At 38.8% G+C, this 14,273-nt stretch overlaps 2 protein-coding genes across 2 annotated transcripts in view; one reads left to right on the forward strand and one right to left on the reverse strand.

Moving 5' to 3' along the window:
* The window catches only part of itpk1b (inositol-tetrakisphosphate 1-kinase b), a gene marked incomplete at its 5' end in the record, with an annotated part of 24,818 nt that extends 20,819 nt beyond the window's left edge, over positions 1 to 3,999 (forward strand). The window contains one exon of the mRNA XM_015048091.1: positions 1,158 to 3,999. Within this exon, the coding sequence (XP_014903577.1) occupies positions 1,158 to 1,477 (320 nt within the window). The remainder of the gene's footprint in view (positions 1 to 1,157) is intronic.
* Positions 4,000 to 4,742: 743 nt separating this feature from the next.
* Positions 4,743 to 13,888, reverse strand: plk4 (polo-like kinase 4 (Drosophila)). Its single transcript, XM_015048116.1, has 15 exons — positions 13,675 to 13,888; positions 12,605 to 12,700; positions 12,235 to 12,330; positions 11,389 to 11,503; positions 9,756 to 10,686; positions 9,586 to 9,674; positions 9,053 to 9,309; positions 8,475 to 8,579; positions 8,292 to 8,394; positions 7,369 to 7,518; positions 7,064 to 7,292; positions 6,427 to 6,529; positions 6,216 to 6,353; positions 6,036 to 6,142; positions 4,743 to 5,106 (listed from the first exon to the last, which is right to left on the reverse strand). The coding sequence occupies exons 1-15, from the start codon at positions 13,702 to 13,704 to the stop codon at positions 4,995 to 4,997; spliced, it is 2,661 nt and encodes an 886-aa protein (XP_014903602.1). The 5' UTR covers positions 13,705 to 13,888; the 3' UTR covers positions 4,743 to 4,994.
* Positions 13,889 to 14,273: the final 385 nt, after the last annotated feature.

Here is a 14,273-nt window from a genome sequence, read left to right on the forward strand (position 1 = left end):
GGTTAAAAATGATGACTTCCTGTTGCTGCTTTGGCACTGAGCTGTTTCAGATCAGAGCGGCCTCAGCAGTATTTTACCCTGTAGCCAATAAACATGGGTGTTTATGTTGCAGAAACTCAGGTTTAGCTGAAGAATTTATTCTATCAATTATTTTGACGATTAATCAGATTAAAAAAATGTTGATTTTTTTATACAATCATTGAAGAACCACATCTAGTCATTGACTTACACTCTAAAGTACATTTTGGTGAAGCCAAATCTGCTTTTAATTGATGTATTTGAACCAGGGCTGGAATGATTAATTGAATTAATCGTGATTAATCGATTATTGGAATAACCAAAATCTAATTTAGGTGCAGCAAACTTGAATTTTCAGTGGAAGTTTCTGGATAGTTTTACTTATTATAAAAGACAAATAGTTTGTGTCATTCTTTGTGTTTTCCATAGTAAGAAAATTATGTCAGTGATGGCGCTGAAACGGTTAATTAATCGATTATTGGAATTATCGTCAACTAATTTAGTAATCGATAAATTGCTAACCAGATTATTAAAAAAAAGGCCATTTTCAGAAAGAACAACACAGTCAGAGCAGTCATTAAGCCAAAACTGTACAAATATATACGTTTTGCATTTAAGAAAAAAAAGGCTCTTCTCTGTTTGTGAATATGTTTTATTCAAAACTTCTCAGGTGCAACAGCTTCACTCAGTTCAAAGTCTGTAAAAAATATATCTTAGGATCGTATTACTATCCAGTTATTAATCAATTAACCCAAAAATAATCAACTGAGCTTTTCACAAGTTGTCAGAAGTACTTTATATTTGCGGATGTATCTTTTGTTACAAATAATTAAGCGTTCACTAAAGGAATGTTAGATTATTGCATTTTAGGCAACAGTGTTTATTTTCTCGTTTAAAAAAGTAATTAAATTGTTTGTTTGCATCTTTAATGTATTTCTAATATGGTATAAAATAGATTTAAATTAAAAATCTGCAGAATGTGCCAGTTTTCTTGTCCAGTTAATCTTCAGAATTATCAGTTAATCATTACCATAATCGATTAATTGTCAGAAACAATCGATTAATTGATAACTAAAATTATCAACCCAATGAATATGATTTTTTTTTTCCTGGTTTTTGCTGTTTTTTGGTCAAATGAGCACCGTCTCGTCGTTTCCTGAGCGTTTCTCTGCTTCCAGGTTACGAAGGCGTTCCGGAGTTCTTCAACGACCTGCTGAGCCACATCAGCAGCGTCCTGCAGAGCCAGAACCCGGACTTGGTTCCCGGTGGTGACCAGCCCAAAGGCCTGGCGGTGAGCGGTGGCGGCGGTGGTGGCGGTGCCGGCCCCCAGGCGCCATGCTGCTGCTGCAGCAGCGTGCGTGGGAAGGAGCTGCAGAGACTGGGCTGCAACTCGGCCGTGTCGCCTAACTTCCAGCAGCACTGCGTCTCCACGATAGCGACGAAGGCCTCCTCCCAGTGACTGAGCCCGGCCCGGCCCGGCCCGCTTGATTCCTAAACAAATCACAGTGGTGACAGTAATAATAATAATAATAATGAAGATGAATAATAATCTGAGTAATTATGATGTTAATAATGTATCTAATCAAAAATAGGCCTTTTCCTCTGTGGTTACTGAAACTGTTGGTGATTGGGTGTAAGCTTCTTTCCTCTCTGCCTTTTTGTACATTTGGTTCTGTCCGATGAGACTGTATCAGTACTGTAATGTGAACCTTTGGGAACCGAATGGCTGAGTTCAGTTTCGCTGTAAAGAAAGGGTCCAGGCGCGGTAGCTAACGGCGGCTAACGGCCCGATCCAGCCAAACGCTTCCACATCCGCAGTGCGACGGGTCGCGGTCCTGCGGGCCGCTGTCGGGTCAGAAGAAGGGAGTTCTTCTCAAAGTGCCATGAAGTTAGATTGAGAGAGAAGAGTTGAACATGTGTGATCACGTGACCAAGTTTGGTGGCGTTTCTGCAGCCGTTTGGCTCCAGATGTCGATTCTCTGCAACCACATTCCCCGTTTTCATGTCTGCAGAGAAATTCCAGGATGATTTCCGATATTCCAGTGGATCGTCTCCTTAAACGAGCGTGTCACTTTAAAACGATAAACTAAAAGATCCAAGATTTTCAAAATGTGAGATGCCTGAGCTCCTCAGAAAAATATCCATAAACATTTAGCCAACTTCACCAAGCCTCTGCTAAATATTTAGTATCTAAATCTGTTTGGTTTCTGGTGATTATTTAAAGTTTGGATTTTCATGGGTTGGATGTTAAGATGCTCCACTATGGGGCAATAATTGGGTTATTTAGCCATGAGAGCAAAAACTTTTAATAATATTTTCTCCGTATTACTCATTAATTTATAAATGTCAGTTTCAAACTAAATATTAAGTTAGCTACTAAATATTTAGCTTCAGTTAAATGTTTACTTAGCCATCTTAACATTTACCTTAAAGCAAATATTTAGTTTGCAAATTAGATATTTAGCTTCTAAATTTCTAGATAATTAGCTAGAAAGCTGAATATTTAACTTCAAACTAAATATTTAGCTTCAATATAAGCAAAATATCTAGTTTGAAGCAAAATATCTAGTTTGAAGCGAAATATTTAACTTCAAGCTAAATATTTAGACTGAAGCTAAATATTTAGTTTGAGAGAGAAAATTTACTGGTTAGTTTAAGTGGCGCTGGAAGACTTTCACAGCTTCCCAGCTGTAGTTTTAAAAATGAATTATGCTTGGTATTGGTTCAAACTAAATATTTAGATTGAACTAAATCTAAATATTTAGTTAGCAAGTGAAATATTTAGTTTCAGTCTAAATGTTTAGTTAGCAATCTGAATATTTAGTGTGAAGCTACATATTAAGATTGAAACTAAATGTTTAATTAGCAAGCTAAACATTTAGCTTAAACAAATATTTAGGTATTTACCTTCACATTAAATATTTACATGAAAAGCTAAATATTTACCTTTTATTTGCCAAGCTAAATATGGTGTAAACAAAATGTTTTGTTAGGGAATCTAAATATTTAGTAAGCCAGCTAAATATTTCACTTCAAACTAAATACTTAATTTGAAGCTAGATATTTAGCTTCAGCCTAAATATTCTGAATGAAGCTAAATATTTAGCGCAGCGAAATGTATTTTGGTGTTTAAGCAGGTAAACCACATCCAGGAACTTCAACAGATTTTCAGAAATCGATAAAATGGAGGACAGTTTTCTATTTGCTCTCTCATACTTTGAAAACTTCTGGTCTGGATGATTTAAGGAGGAATCCGTTTCCTGTCGCTCATCCTCTCCTGCAGAACTGTCCGTCGCTTCGCTGAGCTTGGTTCTGACCCGGTTCCTCTTCCAGCTGCTGTATCTGTGTGAAGGGAGGAGGTCCAGCTCTTGTTCCCAGTGTTCACTGTGATTTTTTTTTTTTTTTACTCTAGTTTGTTTATACTTTTGTCTTGACATCTAATGAGAGTAACTTTATTTTATTGAGATTTTATGGAAAAATGTTTTATATAAATAAACTGAGAGCAGTGATGTTTTTGAGCATATTTTACAGTAAAATGGCTCGCATGTTGATGATCAAATCAAACCAGAACCGCAGTTCAGACTGTAAATGATTGCACTCCTCTGAGCCTGAATCCTGGAGATCATTCCTCCTATTTTCTTTTCCACTTAATTGTCTCTGCAGCTTCCTCATCAGCATCTGTCTGGGCCAGAACCTTTAAATCCATACTGGTGATCCGAACTACAGCGGAGTCAGGAGAATCTAACACTTTCCTGTACTTCCTGTTCTTCATGGTGAAAATAATCTGCAGCCCAGACCGTTTCCTGCTCCCAGCTTCACCTCAATGTTTACTTCTTGGGTGTCTTGTATAATGTTTATATGCGCCGAGGCTTAATTCCATATAGTATGTTTTGTAAGAGTTCTGTAATTAAGATCCACAATTTTGACCTTTTTTTAATTAAAGGGCCAGTTCAACAGGCAAAAATAAACATGTGAAACCTCTGTTGTCTTAATATGGTGACCTGGTTTTGTTCAGTCGTTCAGGTGTTTGATAAGGTTAGTTACAGGTGAAATCAGAAGTTATTTTTATAAACTGAAGTTAAAGCCAAATGTCTCTTGTTTTAGAACAGTGAAAATTCAGTTTGATAAATGCCAAATTTTACCACATAGTCATTGTAGAAAGAAGAAAAATTTCTGTCAAAAAATATGAAATTTTTAGATCAAAATTTTCTTGGAAAAAAAGAGATTAATCTCAAAATTTCAGGTCTTTGTTCTTGCAAATCTTTGACTTTTAAAATTCAGAAATAAAAAAAAAGAGTAAAAATTCTAGAAAAGTGCAATTAATCTGAAAATGTTTTCTAGCAAAATGTTCAACTTTTGGAGCCCAGACATTTCCTATATTTTTCTAAAAAATTTGACAGTAATTGCAAAATTTGAAGTCAATCTCAAAATGTTTGGGGGGTTTTTCCTAGCCACATTTTTGACTCTTGGACATTTTTCCAACTCAGTAAAGCAGAGTTGAAAAAAGCTTTTGAGGGATTTTTTTTTTTTTTGTCTAGAAATTTCCAACTATTTTCTAGAAAATTTCTGAAATGTTTAAGTTCATACAGTGAGATAAAGAAGTATCTGAAGTATATTTTTATTCAGTATATGTAAATGTCTGGTTTGAACTGTAGTTTCACTTTTACATTCAATAAAATATATTTTAATTATAAATTATGAAGAGAAAACCATTCAATCAGATCTCTAGTTCTCCACCTCCAGATGTTTATTGCATCACCAAATTCATGAGACAGGAAAACATTGCAACACGGCTATTTTAGACACTATACAACATGTTATAAAAATAAAATCTTTTCATAATCAGTCTTCTGTACATGTAAAAAAAAAAAGAAAGAAAAAGAAAAGAGCAAAGATACAGACAGAATATTTACAGCAACTGCGGAGCGGCGACAATCTGGAGGTTGCTAATGCTAACGTGGGTTCTCTGCAGACGGCTAATGCGCATGCGCGTGACGAGGTGCCGGATTGGCCAGCAGGCCAAGGATGGTGGAAAGGCAGTGCAGCTTCTCTTTGACGTGTTCAGGCAGCTTCTCGTTCTCCTTGTACCTGCAGAGGAGATGCGCCAGGTTGTTTATCGTAAGAATGCAAACAGTTGGTGGTCAATTTATGTTTTATTAGATTAAAAAAAAAAAAGAATTCCGATCGATTAACTAATTTAACTAATGTCGTCCGCTTGGACCTTTTTTACTGTTGTTTCCAGCAGAGGGCGCCGCTGGTCATCCTTAAGTGGAGCCGGAAATAAAAAGATGGCGGAACGGGACAGAGTAACGGTCCAGACAGAGTCCGATATGGGATACAAAATGCACTTTATGCGGTTCTGTTTTGAAATATAAACACTCGACAAACTCCTTAAGCATCAAAAATACTTTGCGAGGATGTGGTGACACAAAAGTGTCAAAAATAACGGAGAAAAATGGTAACATGATGCAGGGGGGAAAGAACATGGCGCCGCTAAGAACGGTTGGTTTTAGGGTTGTGAGTTAATTCACTAAATGGAGCGAATATTTACCATCCCTTTAAGAGCAAAAACAAACAGGACACCTGTATGAACATTACTCTGTCCCTGTGGAATTACTTTATTTTTATTTTCAGCAATCTATGAGGTTTCTGTTATATTTTATAAATATGTTTTAATTTTAATGTGAAAGAAACAGACATTTGTGTTAATACAGTCAATATTTAATACAGCTGATACAAAAATAATGTTAAAATTTAATTATGTTTTATTTTAAATTCAACATTATGGAAAAAAAGCCATTTATGTTGTGGTCTTGACATAAGAGAAAACTCATGTTTTTAAGAAAATGGTCGTGTATGAATTAATCACCAACTCAACCAGCTTTAGACTAACTCATTAGTCGATAACGTTACATCAGTGATTTATTGTTGAGAGAATGGAGGTGTTTCAGTCTAGGCAGGTGTGAGTTGTGCAGATTCAGAGTTTAAAACATTTAATATCACTTTGTGTTTCCCACCTGGTGACTCTGCCCTCTGCAGACGTGTAAGTGATGCAGGAAACGCCGGCCTGCACCACCAGCTGGGAGCCGTCGTTGAACTGGACCCACACCTCTCCACTCGTCAGCTTCAGAAACACAAACCCGACTCTTTAACAGCTGCACACACCAACAGATCAGAGACTATCCTGATCTTTTTACCTGGGATGCCCATCCGACGTTGGGCACGAATATCGACTTCACCACCTTTCCTGTGCTCTGAACCGAGTCCTGTCGAACCGGGGAACATTTCTTACTCAAGCTGGCTGAGGTGAAATCCGACCCGTCGTAGGAAATCATCTGAAAATAAATAACGTCGTCACAGATCGGATCTGGATGTATTGTGGCTTAATGCTGAGCCGGCGACTCTTACTGAAGGAGTGATCTGTGGAGGTTTAGGAGGCGTGGCCAAATCAGGAGGAACCGGCCGTGACGGCGCCGACCCGGAGGATAAAGACTCTGAGCTGGCCGGCCTCCTGCGAAGATTAACACAAAGAAAGACCCCTCAGTAGAAGAAGAGCAAGAAGGAAGAACACAAGAACAAGACCAAACAAGAACAAAGCACAAAACAAGAAGAAAACATAAAGGAACAAAAACAAAATAAGAAGTAGAATGGAACAAGAAAGAAATTAGAACATGAAGAAAGAAAAGAACAATTAAAACAAAAACAAGGGCAACAAGAAGCAAAACAGGAAAAAAAACAGGAATGTAAACAATAGAACAAGAAAAAGAAAAAAAAAACAGGACCAAACAACAAGTTCAACAGCAAGAACAAAAAGGAGAAGCAACAAAAACAAAAAACAAGAAAAAATTAAGAAAAAGCAAGAATAAACAAAAAGAAAAAATAAAGATAAAAAACAAAGAAAATTACTAGAAGAAAAACAAGAGGGAAGAGAACACAAAAAGCAAAAGCAAGAAAAAACAAAGAACAAGAACAGAAAGAGAAAGGAAAAACAACAAAAACGAGAAGAAGAACAGAAAAAATGAGAAGAATCCCTCCACGTCTCTACCTGCCGATGGTTATGGGGAAGAATGGGACTTTCTTGGCGCTCCGCTGCTCCTCCGCCGTGATGGCGGCCTCTAGCGACAGACACATGCTATGGCCTTCGTCGGACAGCTCCACGTAGAGCCGGCTCTCCGGGCTCAGCCCGCTCAGCCCCACTTCTCCCTTCACCGTGTACGACTTCCCGCTCCTCTCCACCACTCGCACCAGCTCCGACGTCTTGTGGGTCTTTGCTCCTAGAAGACGGAGTCAGAGTCAGCTCAGCCGCTTCTGCAGCGACGGCCCAACATCTGCCCAACATCTGGGACTCACCGTCGTAAAAACAGACTTCCAGGTCCGCGTCCGGGGAGTTTTCCATCAGCATCACTTTGGCGAACTTGGTGTACAGAGTCACTTTAGGAGTTTTGGATTTCACAAGCTGCACAAACTTGGAGGCGTATTGGTACTTCTTCCAGTATTTCTCTGTAAAATTCAAGAACTTTTCAAGCACTTTCAAGGTAGGTTTTCAAACTTTTCCAGCACCAAACTTCATAGATAAGACAATACAAATTTACTACTATACCTGGTCTAATTTATTACCGTTATTAATACTGTATTGTGGTAATATTTTACATTCTACAGTCTGGATGAGGTAAATTCAAATCTAACAAAATTTAATGTTTAGAAATGTCTCCCTCACACACCCTGTTCACCTAAATGGTCTGAAAATAAAACCCAAATTTAACAAAAAAAAAAGAATCTTTTAATTTCAATAACATTATTTAACTTGTAATATATAAGATAACCTTTATTTTAGTTTCACAGATCAATAAGTTACTGAGTCATTGCTAATTATAGATATTCATTGAAATTATGTGAAGGTAAATTACCTTCCTGCTCAAATTAAATGTTTAAACACAAAATACAAAGAAAGTTACCAAAAAAATGTAATTTAGCAAATAGAAATTATTTTGGTAATTCTAACCAAGAAAAATTTAGTCTAATTTAACTTCAGACAGTGATAAAAAAATGTTAAAAAGTATTTTTAAGTGTATGGAAATATCTGGCTTCAACTATAAATAATATATTTCCAAGTTTAAGCTTTAAATCAAACGTTAGATTGAACTTTATTACAAAACTGTGAAGTTTCAATCAAGAACATTCCAAACTAAAGTATTTAAAACTCACGTATAAACCCAGTAGTTTATTGTATTTATTTCCATTTCCTGATATTAATGAAGTCTGTGTTTGTTTACCTGGAAGGTCGTCGTAGCTACAGATGAGAATGTCCTCTGGGGGCGCTGGCGGCCGGTCCAGCAAAGGTAACCCCTTCCCGCCATTGGGCTGGTATATCGTCACCTGTGGCAACAGCGGCATCACCACGATTACAACATGCTGAAAAACATGCGAACGGCAAAGCGTGCGTCATGTGACCGCACCATGGAGCCATCGCAGGAAATCTGCAGAACCTCTTTAACCCTTTCCTGGCCGTTTTGGGATTTTAAAAGCTCCATGCAGACTTCACCTGTTTCCAGGATGCTCACCTGCAAGAAAGAAACAAGACATCACCATGAAGACGGGCGACATGGACTTTATTGTTATCACAATAGTACTGCAATAAAATCAAAGATGATAAAAGAAACTATTTGCTTGTTTTTCTTGGGTAAATAATTCATCACAGCATTCATACCACCACAAACATAAATATTGTGAAAAACATTCTCATCTTAAAAATATATTACTAATCATCTTACTTAAAAAAGTTATTTATATCACTTAACTGCAAAAATTAACTGCATTTAATAAAATTTTTAAATTTACTGTGGACGAACAAAAAGTGGGCAAAGAAGCAAATAATCTTTCTGATCTGTTTTTTATTATTAAACATCAAGAACTAAAATTTATCCTAACGATAAATCAAAATTCTTATCTTTATAAGAATGTTTTCACAATAAACAATATGATAAATGCTCACTGCGAGTCAGAGAGAGGGTGAGAAAGAAGAACCTCAACCTACAACTGCGTTTTTGGTTTTCTGCCTGATGGGCTTCAGTCTGTGGGCACACAGTGGAGACACGACGTCTCTCAGAGTCTTCCTCTTCTGCTCCCTGCTGTGAGGAGGCTGGAAGTCTGTTCCCGCTGAGATCTCCCGGGACGATTCGGGATACGGCTGCAGACCTCGGCCCGCGGGCTCGGACCAGGAGCTGTGGACCCCGGGGGGTCCTCTGCTGTGGAAGCTGCCGCCGCTGCCATCTGTGGGCCTCAAGCCGGACCCTGAGGACACGACGACACTTTGACCTCACACTCAGAGGCGTCTGATGAACAGTTTCATCATTTCAAAGAAAAACCCTTAAAATTTCTCTGAGGGAACTTATTAGTCCTGATTTAACAAACACCATCATTTCCATCATTTGATCCAGGTGCGTTAAACCAGGTAGAGAACTAAGCCACGCAGTATGCCGGCCCTCGAGGATCCACGCTGGGCACCCCTGGTCTAAGCGTAACTAATTTTAACCTAATAAACCCACAGATTAAAAATCAAAGCTCTACCTTCACTGTTGAGCCAGTTAGAAACTCCATCCAGGTCCTGATAATGGGAGGTTAGTGGGTAAACCATCTGAGCTGGCAGATATCCTGAGCTGAAACACAAAGTGAAACGCTTCAATAAATCTCAGTCTGAGACCGGAAGAGGAGATCCGACCAACAGACAGACGTCTTACTGTGCGGGCTGTTTGACGGGAGGAGAGGGAAGCCTGCTATGGTCTGAAAACGGATGAGGAGTGGAGGATGAGGGGAAGAGGGGCCGCCCCACAGCCGTCAGAGTCTCCTCTGAATGGCATCTCCCCAGCTCATGCTGCGAGGAGGTCAGCCCTGGTTCTGCAGAACCGCAGCGGTCCGATGAGTGAGCCCTTCTGAGGAACCTGGAATACGGCTGTCCGGTCTCTCCGAAGTAAGCGGCCCGTCCCCGGGACCCGTCAACGTCGTCGAAGCTGCTCGGCTGCCGCGGAGGAACGTACGTCATCCGGTTCGGCAGCGCCGGACCAATCGCGTGCTTGGTTCGCCGCTGGAGGCGGGTGCCGCTGCTAGCGGAAACGGAAGACGTGCACGCCGTTGAGATGGTGGCGATGCCGCTGTCGATGGAGCTGTCGTCACCCAGCCTCAGCTCTTTGGTCCTGACCAGCAGGTTCTGGGTCATGAACGGGTGGTCCAGCACCGTGGAGAGACTGGGCCGCAGCGCGGGGTCCCTCTGGAGCAGCTGGTGGATCAGGTCCTGAGCCTCTAACGAAACGTGGCTCGGCATCTCGTAGTCCCCGAGCACGACCTTGGACAGGGTGTTCTTGACCGTGTCAGTGTCAAACGGAGGGCGGCCCATCAGGAAGGCGTAGAACATGCAGCCCAGAGACCAGACGTCGGACTCCAGGCCGTGAGCGCTGTGGGTGGCCACCTCCGGGGAGATGTAGTTGGGGGTCCCACACATGGTGAAGTGCTTTTCATTGGGCAGCTTGAGCTGAGTGGCCAGGCCAAAGTCTGCTATTTTAATGTTCATGTTGCTGGTCAGCAGCAGATTGGACAGCGTCAGGTCGCGGTGCAAGATGCCGTGAGTGTGTAAATACAGCATTCCCTTCACAATCTGATGCATGAAGTGTCTGGCTGCAGAAACAAAACAAATGTTTTAACTGGAACTGGAACAGGCCTGTCAATATAACAAATATTGTCTGATGATAAATTGTTCCAGGAATTACTGCGATAAACAATAATATTGTTGTTTTGAGAACACTTTCAACTAATAATGCAAGTTCTTTCAGAGAGCAATAAACTTTAATTTTCTAAAGAGCACTAGATACTAAAACTGGAGAACATTTTAAATATCCACAATAATAAAGCACAACAAACAAAAATGATAAATAAAACAGAAAGAAAAACCACATAGAACAGAAACCATAAATAAAATGGATGAGGAAACAAAATTTCCTTTAAAAAAATCATCATCATCAGATTGGAAATTATCGAGGAATTATATTTTTAATAGCTTATTGAGGCAGGCTTTCTGGAACATACTACTTTTACAGCTTAAAACTAACTTAAAAGTAACAAGGAGCTTGTTTTAAGTCAATAATTCCTTAATATCGATGAAGGTTCTAGTAGCAGAGTTATAAGTGAAATAATCTGTATAAAAATTCAATATTAAGGAATTACTGACTTAAAACAATCTCTTATGTCTTGCCAAAAGTTTACTTTAAGTTAGTTTTATCTTAATTTAAAAGTACTATGATATTCGAACTAAAAACTAGATTAAAAAGTACTTAGTAATATTCAGTGTTTTTGCAGTGTAAGAGAAAACTTGCAGCTCACCTTCATCTTCCGAAAAAGGCATCTTCCTCTCTTTCAAGTACCGACTCATCTCCCCGTTGTGGCACATCTCCAACACCAGATACACATAGTTGCTGTCCTCAAAGTAGTTGTAGAGCTTTAGGAAAAAAAAAAAACTTTTGTTATTCTTTTATTCAGCAAAAAAATAAACAGATCATCAATACATTGTATTGATGTTAAGCAGAAAGGCTGAGCTTTTTACATGTTGATGTTAGAAGTATTTTTTTAGCTGCAGATGCATCTATTGCTACAAGTAATCAAGCATACATTAATGACATTTTTTTTAATTATTTTAGGCCATAAAATTTTTATTTTCTTATTTAGGAAAAGGAACTAACTGCTAACTGTGCATCTTTAAACAGATTTTTAATATTGTATGAAAAAAGGTTTAAATGGTTAAATGTAAAATCTGCAGAATGTAGCAACTTGTTTTCCTACTTTTCTTTGATAGAATTATTGATTACTAAAATCTTAATCTCAGATTGCTGTGTAATCCCTACATCCAGTTTCTCTGGATAATCCTGTGTGTAGTTCAGGCTGGTCACTAACTAAAAAAAAAAACTGTGAACTAAATATTTCTGAAGAAAATGTTTAGCTTTAAAGTTTTTTGAATGAGACATAAGAGACATGTCCAGAGTTACTGTATGTAGAATAGGATTAGCTACACACTGCCAGTCAGCTAGTAACAATGTAAATATAGAAAGAGTAGATTTAATCAAATATCTGATTGTAATTCTCAATCACAAACCTCACATCACGAAACTCTACATGAAAATATGGTATGAATTATTTTATTATACACTTACAAACTTCACCTGCAAACATTACCTCAAGGATAGAAGGATGCTTCAGTCTGCAGTGAATCTCCACCTCATTTGTCACACGCTGGACCATCCCAGCTTTGTGCATCGCTTTCTTGTCGATCTGCAGATGGAAATATCACAGGTAATTATACCCCTCTACAACGGACTAACAAGCACTGTGGGACTGAGCTGCCAGCAGCGTTTGAGTCCAGGAGCTAATAGCCAATCTGTTAGACAACAAGGCGTTACCAACCGAGAGCTTCTCTCTGGGTAGTTAGGGGACCAAGAGTAGCCCTTGGGAGGTAACTAAAGTCTAATAACCCAACTGTTGTAGTTTACAGTTCAACTGTCTGTTGCTGGCAACAGCTTGTATTTCTAAGACAAAATTATCTTACCATTTTGATCGCAACCTCCAGTCCAGTCTTGACAGATTTTGCCCGGTAAACGCATGCAAAAGAGCCTTTGCCAAGGAGGGTGAGGACTTTAAAATCCTACAACAAGAAGGAAAAATACACAATAAATATAATATTTACAATATTTTGACTTCAGATGAATATTCAAAGTCCTGCAGCAGGATCTTTAAACGCATGTACCTCAATATGAACCGCTTCAAGGCATGAAACACTGTCCTCCTCATCACCAAAGAAACTTGAAGAGAAATAATCTATAATCTGATCAAACATCAATGTCCCCCTAACCTGCGACATGTTGAATGCTCAAAGGAACGGTCACTCCAGCAGCTAAGGACACCGAATCCCACCACAACAAACCGCAACTGTCAAACACCTGACGCTGTCATCTGGCCAGTCAAAACCTTTAATTATCCCGGCTTTCTCCCCGCTAACGAGGAGAGCAAGCTGCCGTTTCCAGGCAGCTTGCTGTTTACAAACGGATGAGGTCCCTGGAGAACCAGGAGAGCGCCTTATAACCAACCAAAAACAGTTGGTTATAACTTATAACCAACTGTTATAAGGACATTCACATTCAAGAGATCGGTAGATCTCTTGAATGTGAATACAATATAATGCAACATAATAATAATAATATATAAAAAAATAATGTTTATTATTATTACTCATATTACTCTTATTGCTGTTATTAGTTGCTATTATTATTATTATTAATGGCATAATAGATACATTATTATTGATCATTATAATGAAGTAGTCTCGATTTTGCCAACAATAACAACAACAAGAACGCCATAGCAATTTGTCGTCTACCACAACAGGTCAAGTTAGCTTGAACTGATTCCAGCCTACTAAAATCAGTCCTGCGATTATAAATCACCATCTATTAAATTTGTTAAAATATTAATTTCAATTCATAGACGTTTCCACTTAGATAAACGGTGCTAAGAATCTATTTTGCTGCGTATTTGAAGCGGTAACGCTGTAACGCTCGGTAAGTGCACCACCCCCCAGTCAGCGCGAGCTGCGTGCGTTAGCCTAACAAAGGGACCCACCTCGATCTTGTCGCCGATTGAAACGCTCATCCTGCCGGATTTCGATCTCGCAGGTCAGCGCCGGTTTGTAAAAATGATCCTCGGTCGACAGAAATCATGGAGCCCCGGAGTAGCCGCTCTCAGAAGGTAAAGAAGCTTAGTGCTCTCGTTCCCCTCCAAAACTCTGACATTTCTTCCATTTTGAAAATATCCGCCCGTTACTTTGTAGCTACGTCACATCTACGTTTCTTGGCAACAATAGTCTAGGCCACGCCCCCATTTAAAGGGTCCGTACATTATTATTGAAACGTCAACGCTGCTTGACATCTGAGATGAATGGGGTTATTGTTTCATGAATTCATGCATAAAACGTGAATAAAGAGAAACAACACAAACAACACGGTAAATTACTAAAGTTTTTATATGCAATTGCATCATAATAAACTAGAATGACTTAAAAAAAATATTATATTTCTGCACTTCAAATATTGTATATAAAAAAATTATAAAATTACATTTACATGAAAAGTCTCATGGTGTATCATGTAATCTTTGCTCTTTTCTTTGAACATACTAGGGCTTGGTTATATAAGAGCAGTTAATGCATAAAGCTGTAATAG

The sequence above is a fragment of the Poecilia latipinna genome, unplaced genomic scaffold (genome assembly GCF_001443285.1).
Source record: "Poecilia latipinna isolate Pla-1442-1.1 unplaced genomic scaffold, P_latipinna-1.0 Scaffold860, whole genome shotgun sequence".
Classification (NCBI taxonomy): Eukaryota; Metazoa; Chordata; class Actinopteri; order Cyprinodontiformes; family Poeciliidae; genus Poecilia; species Poecilia latipinna.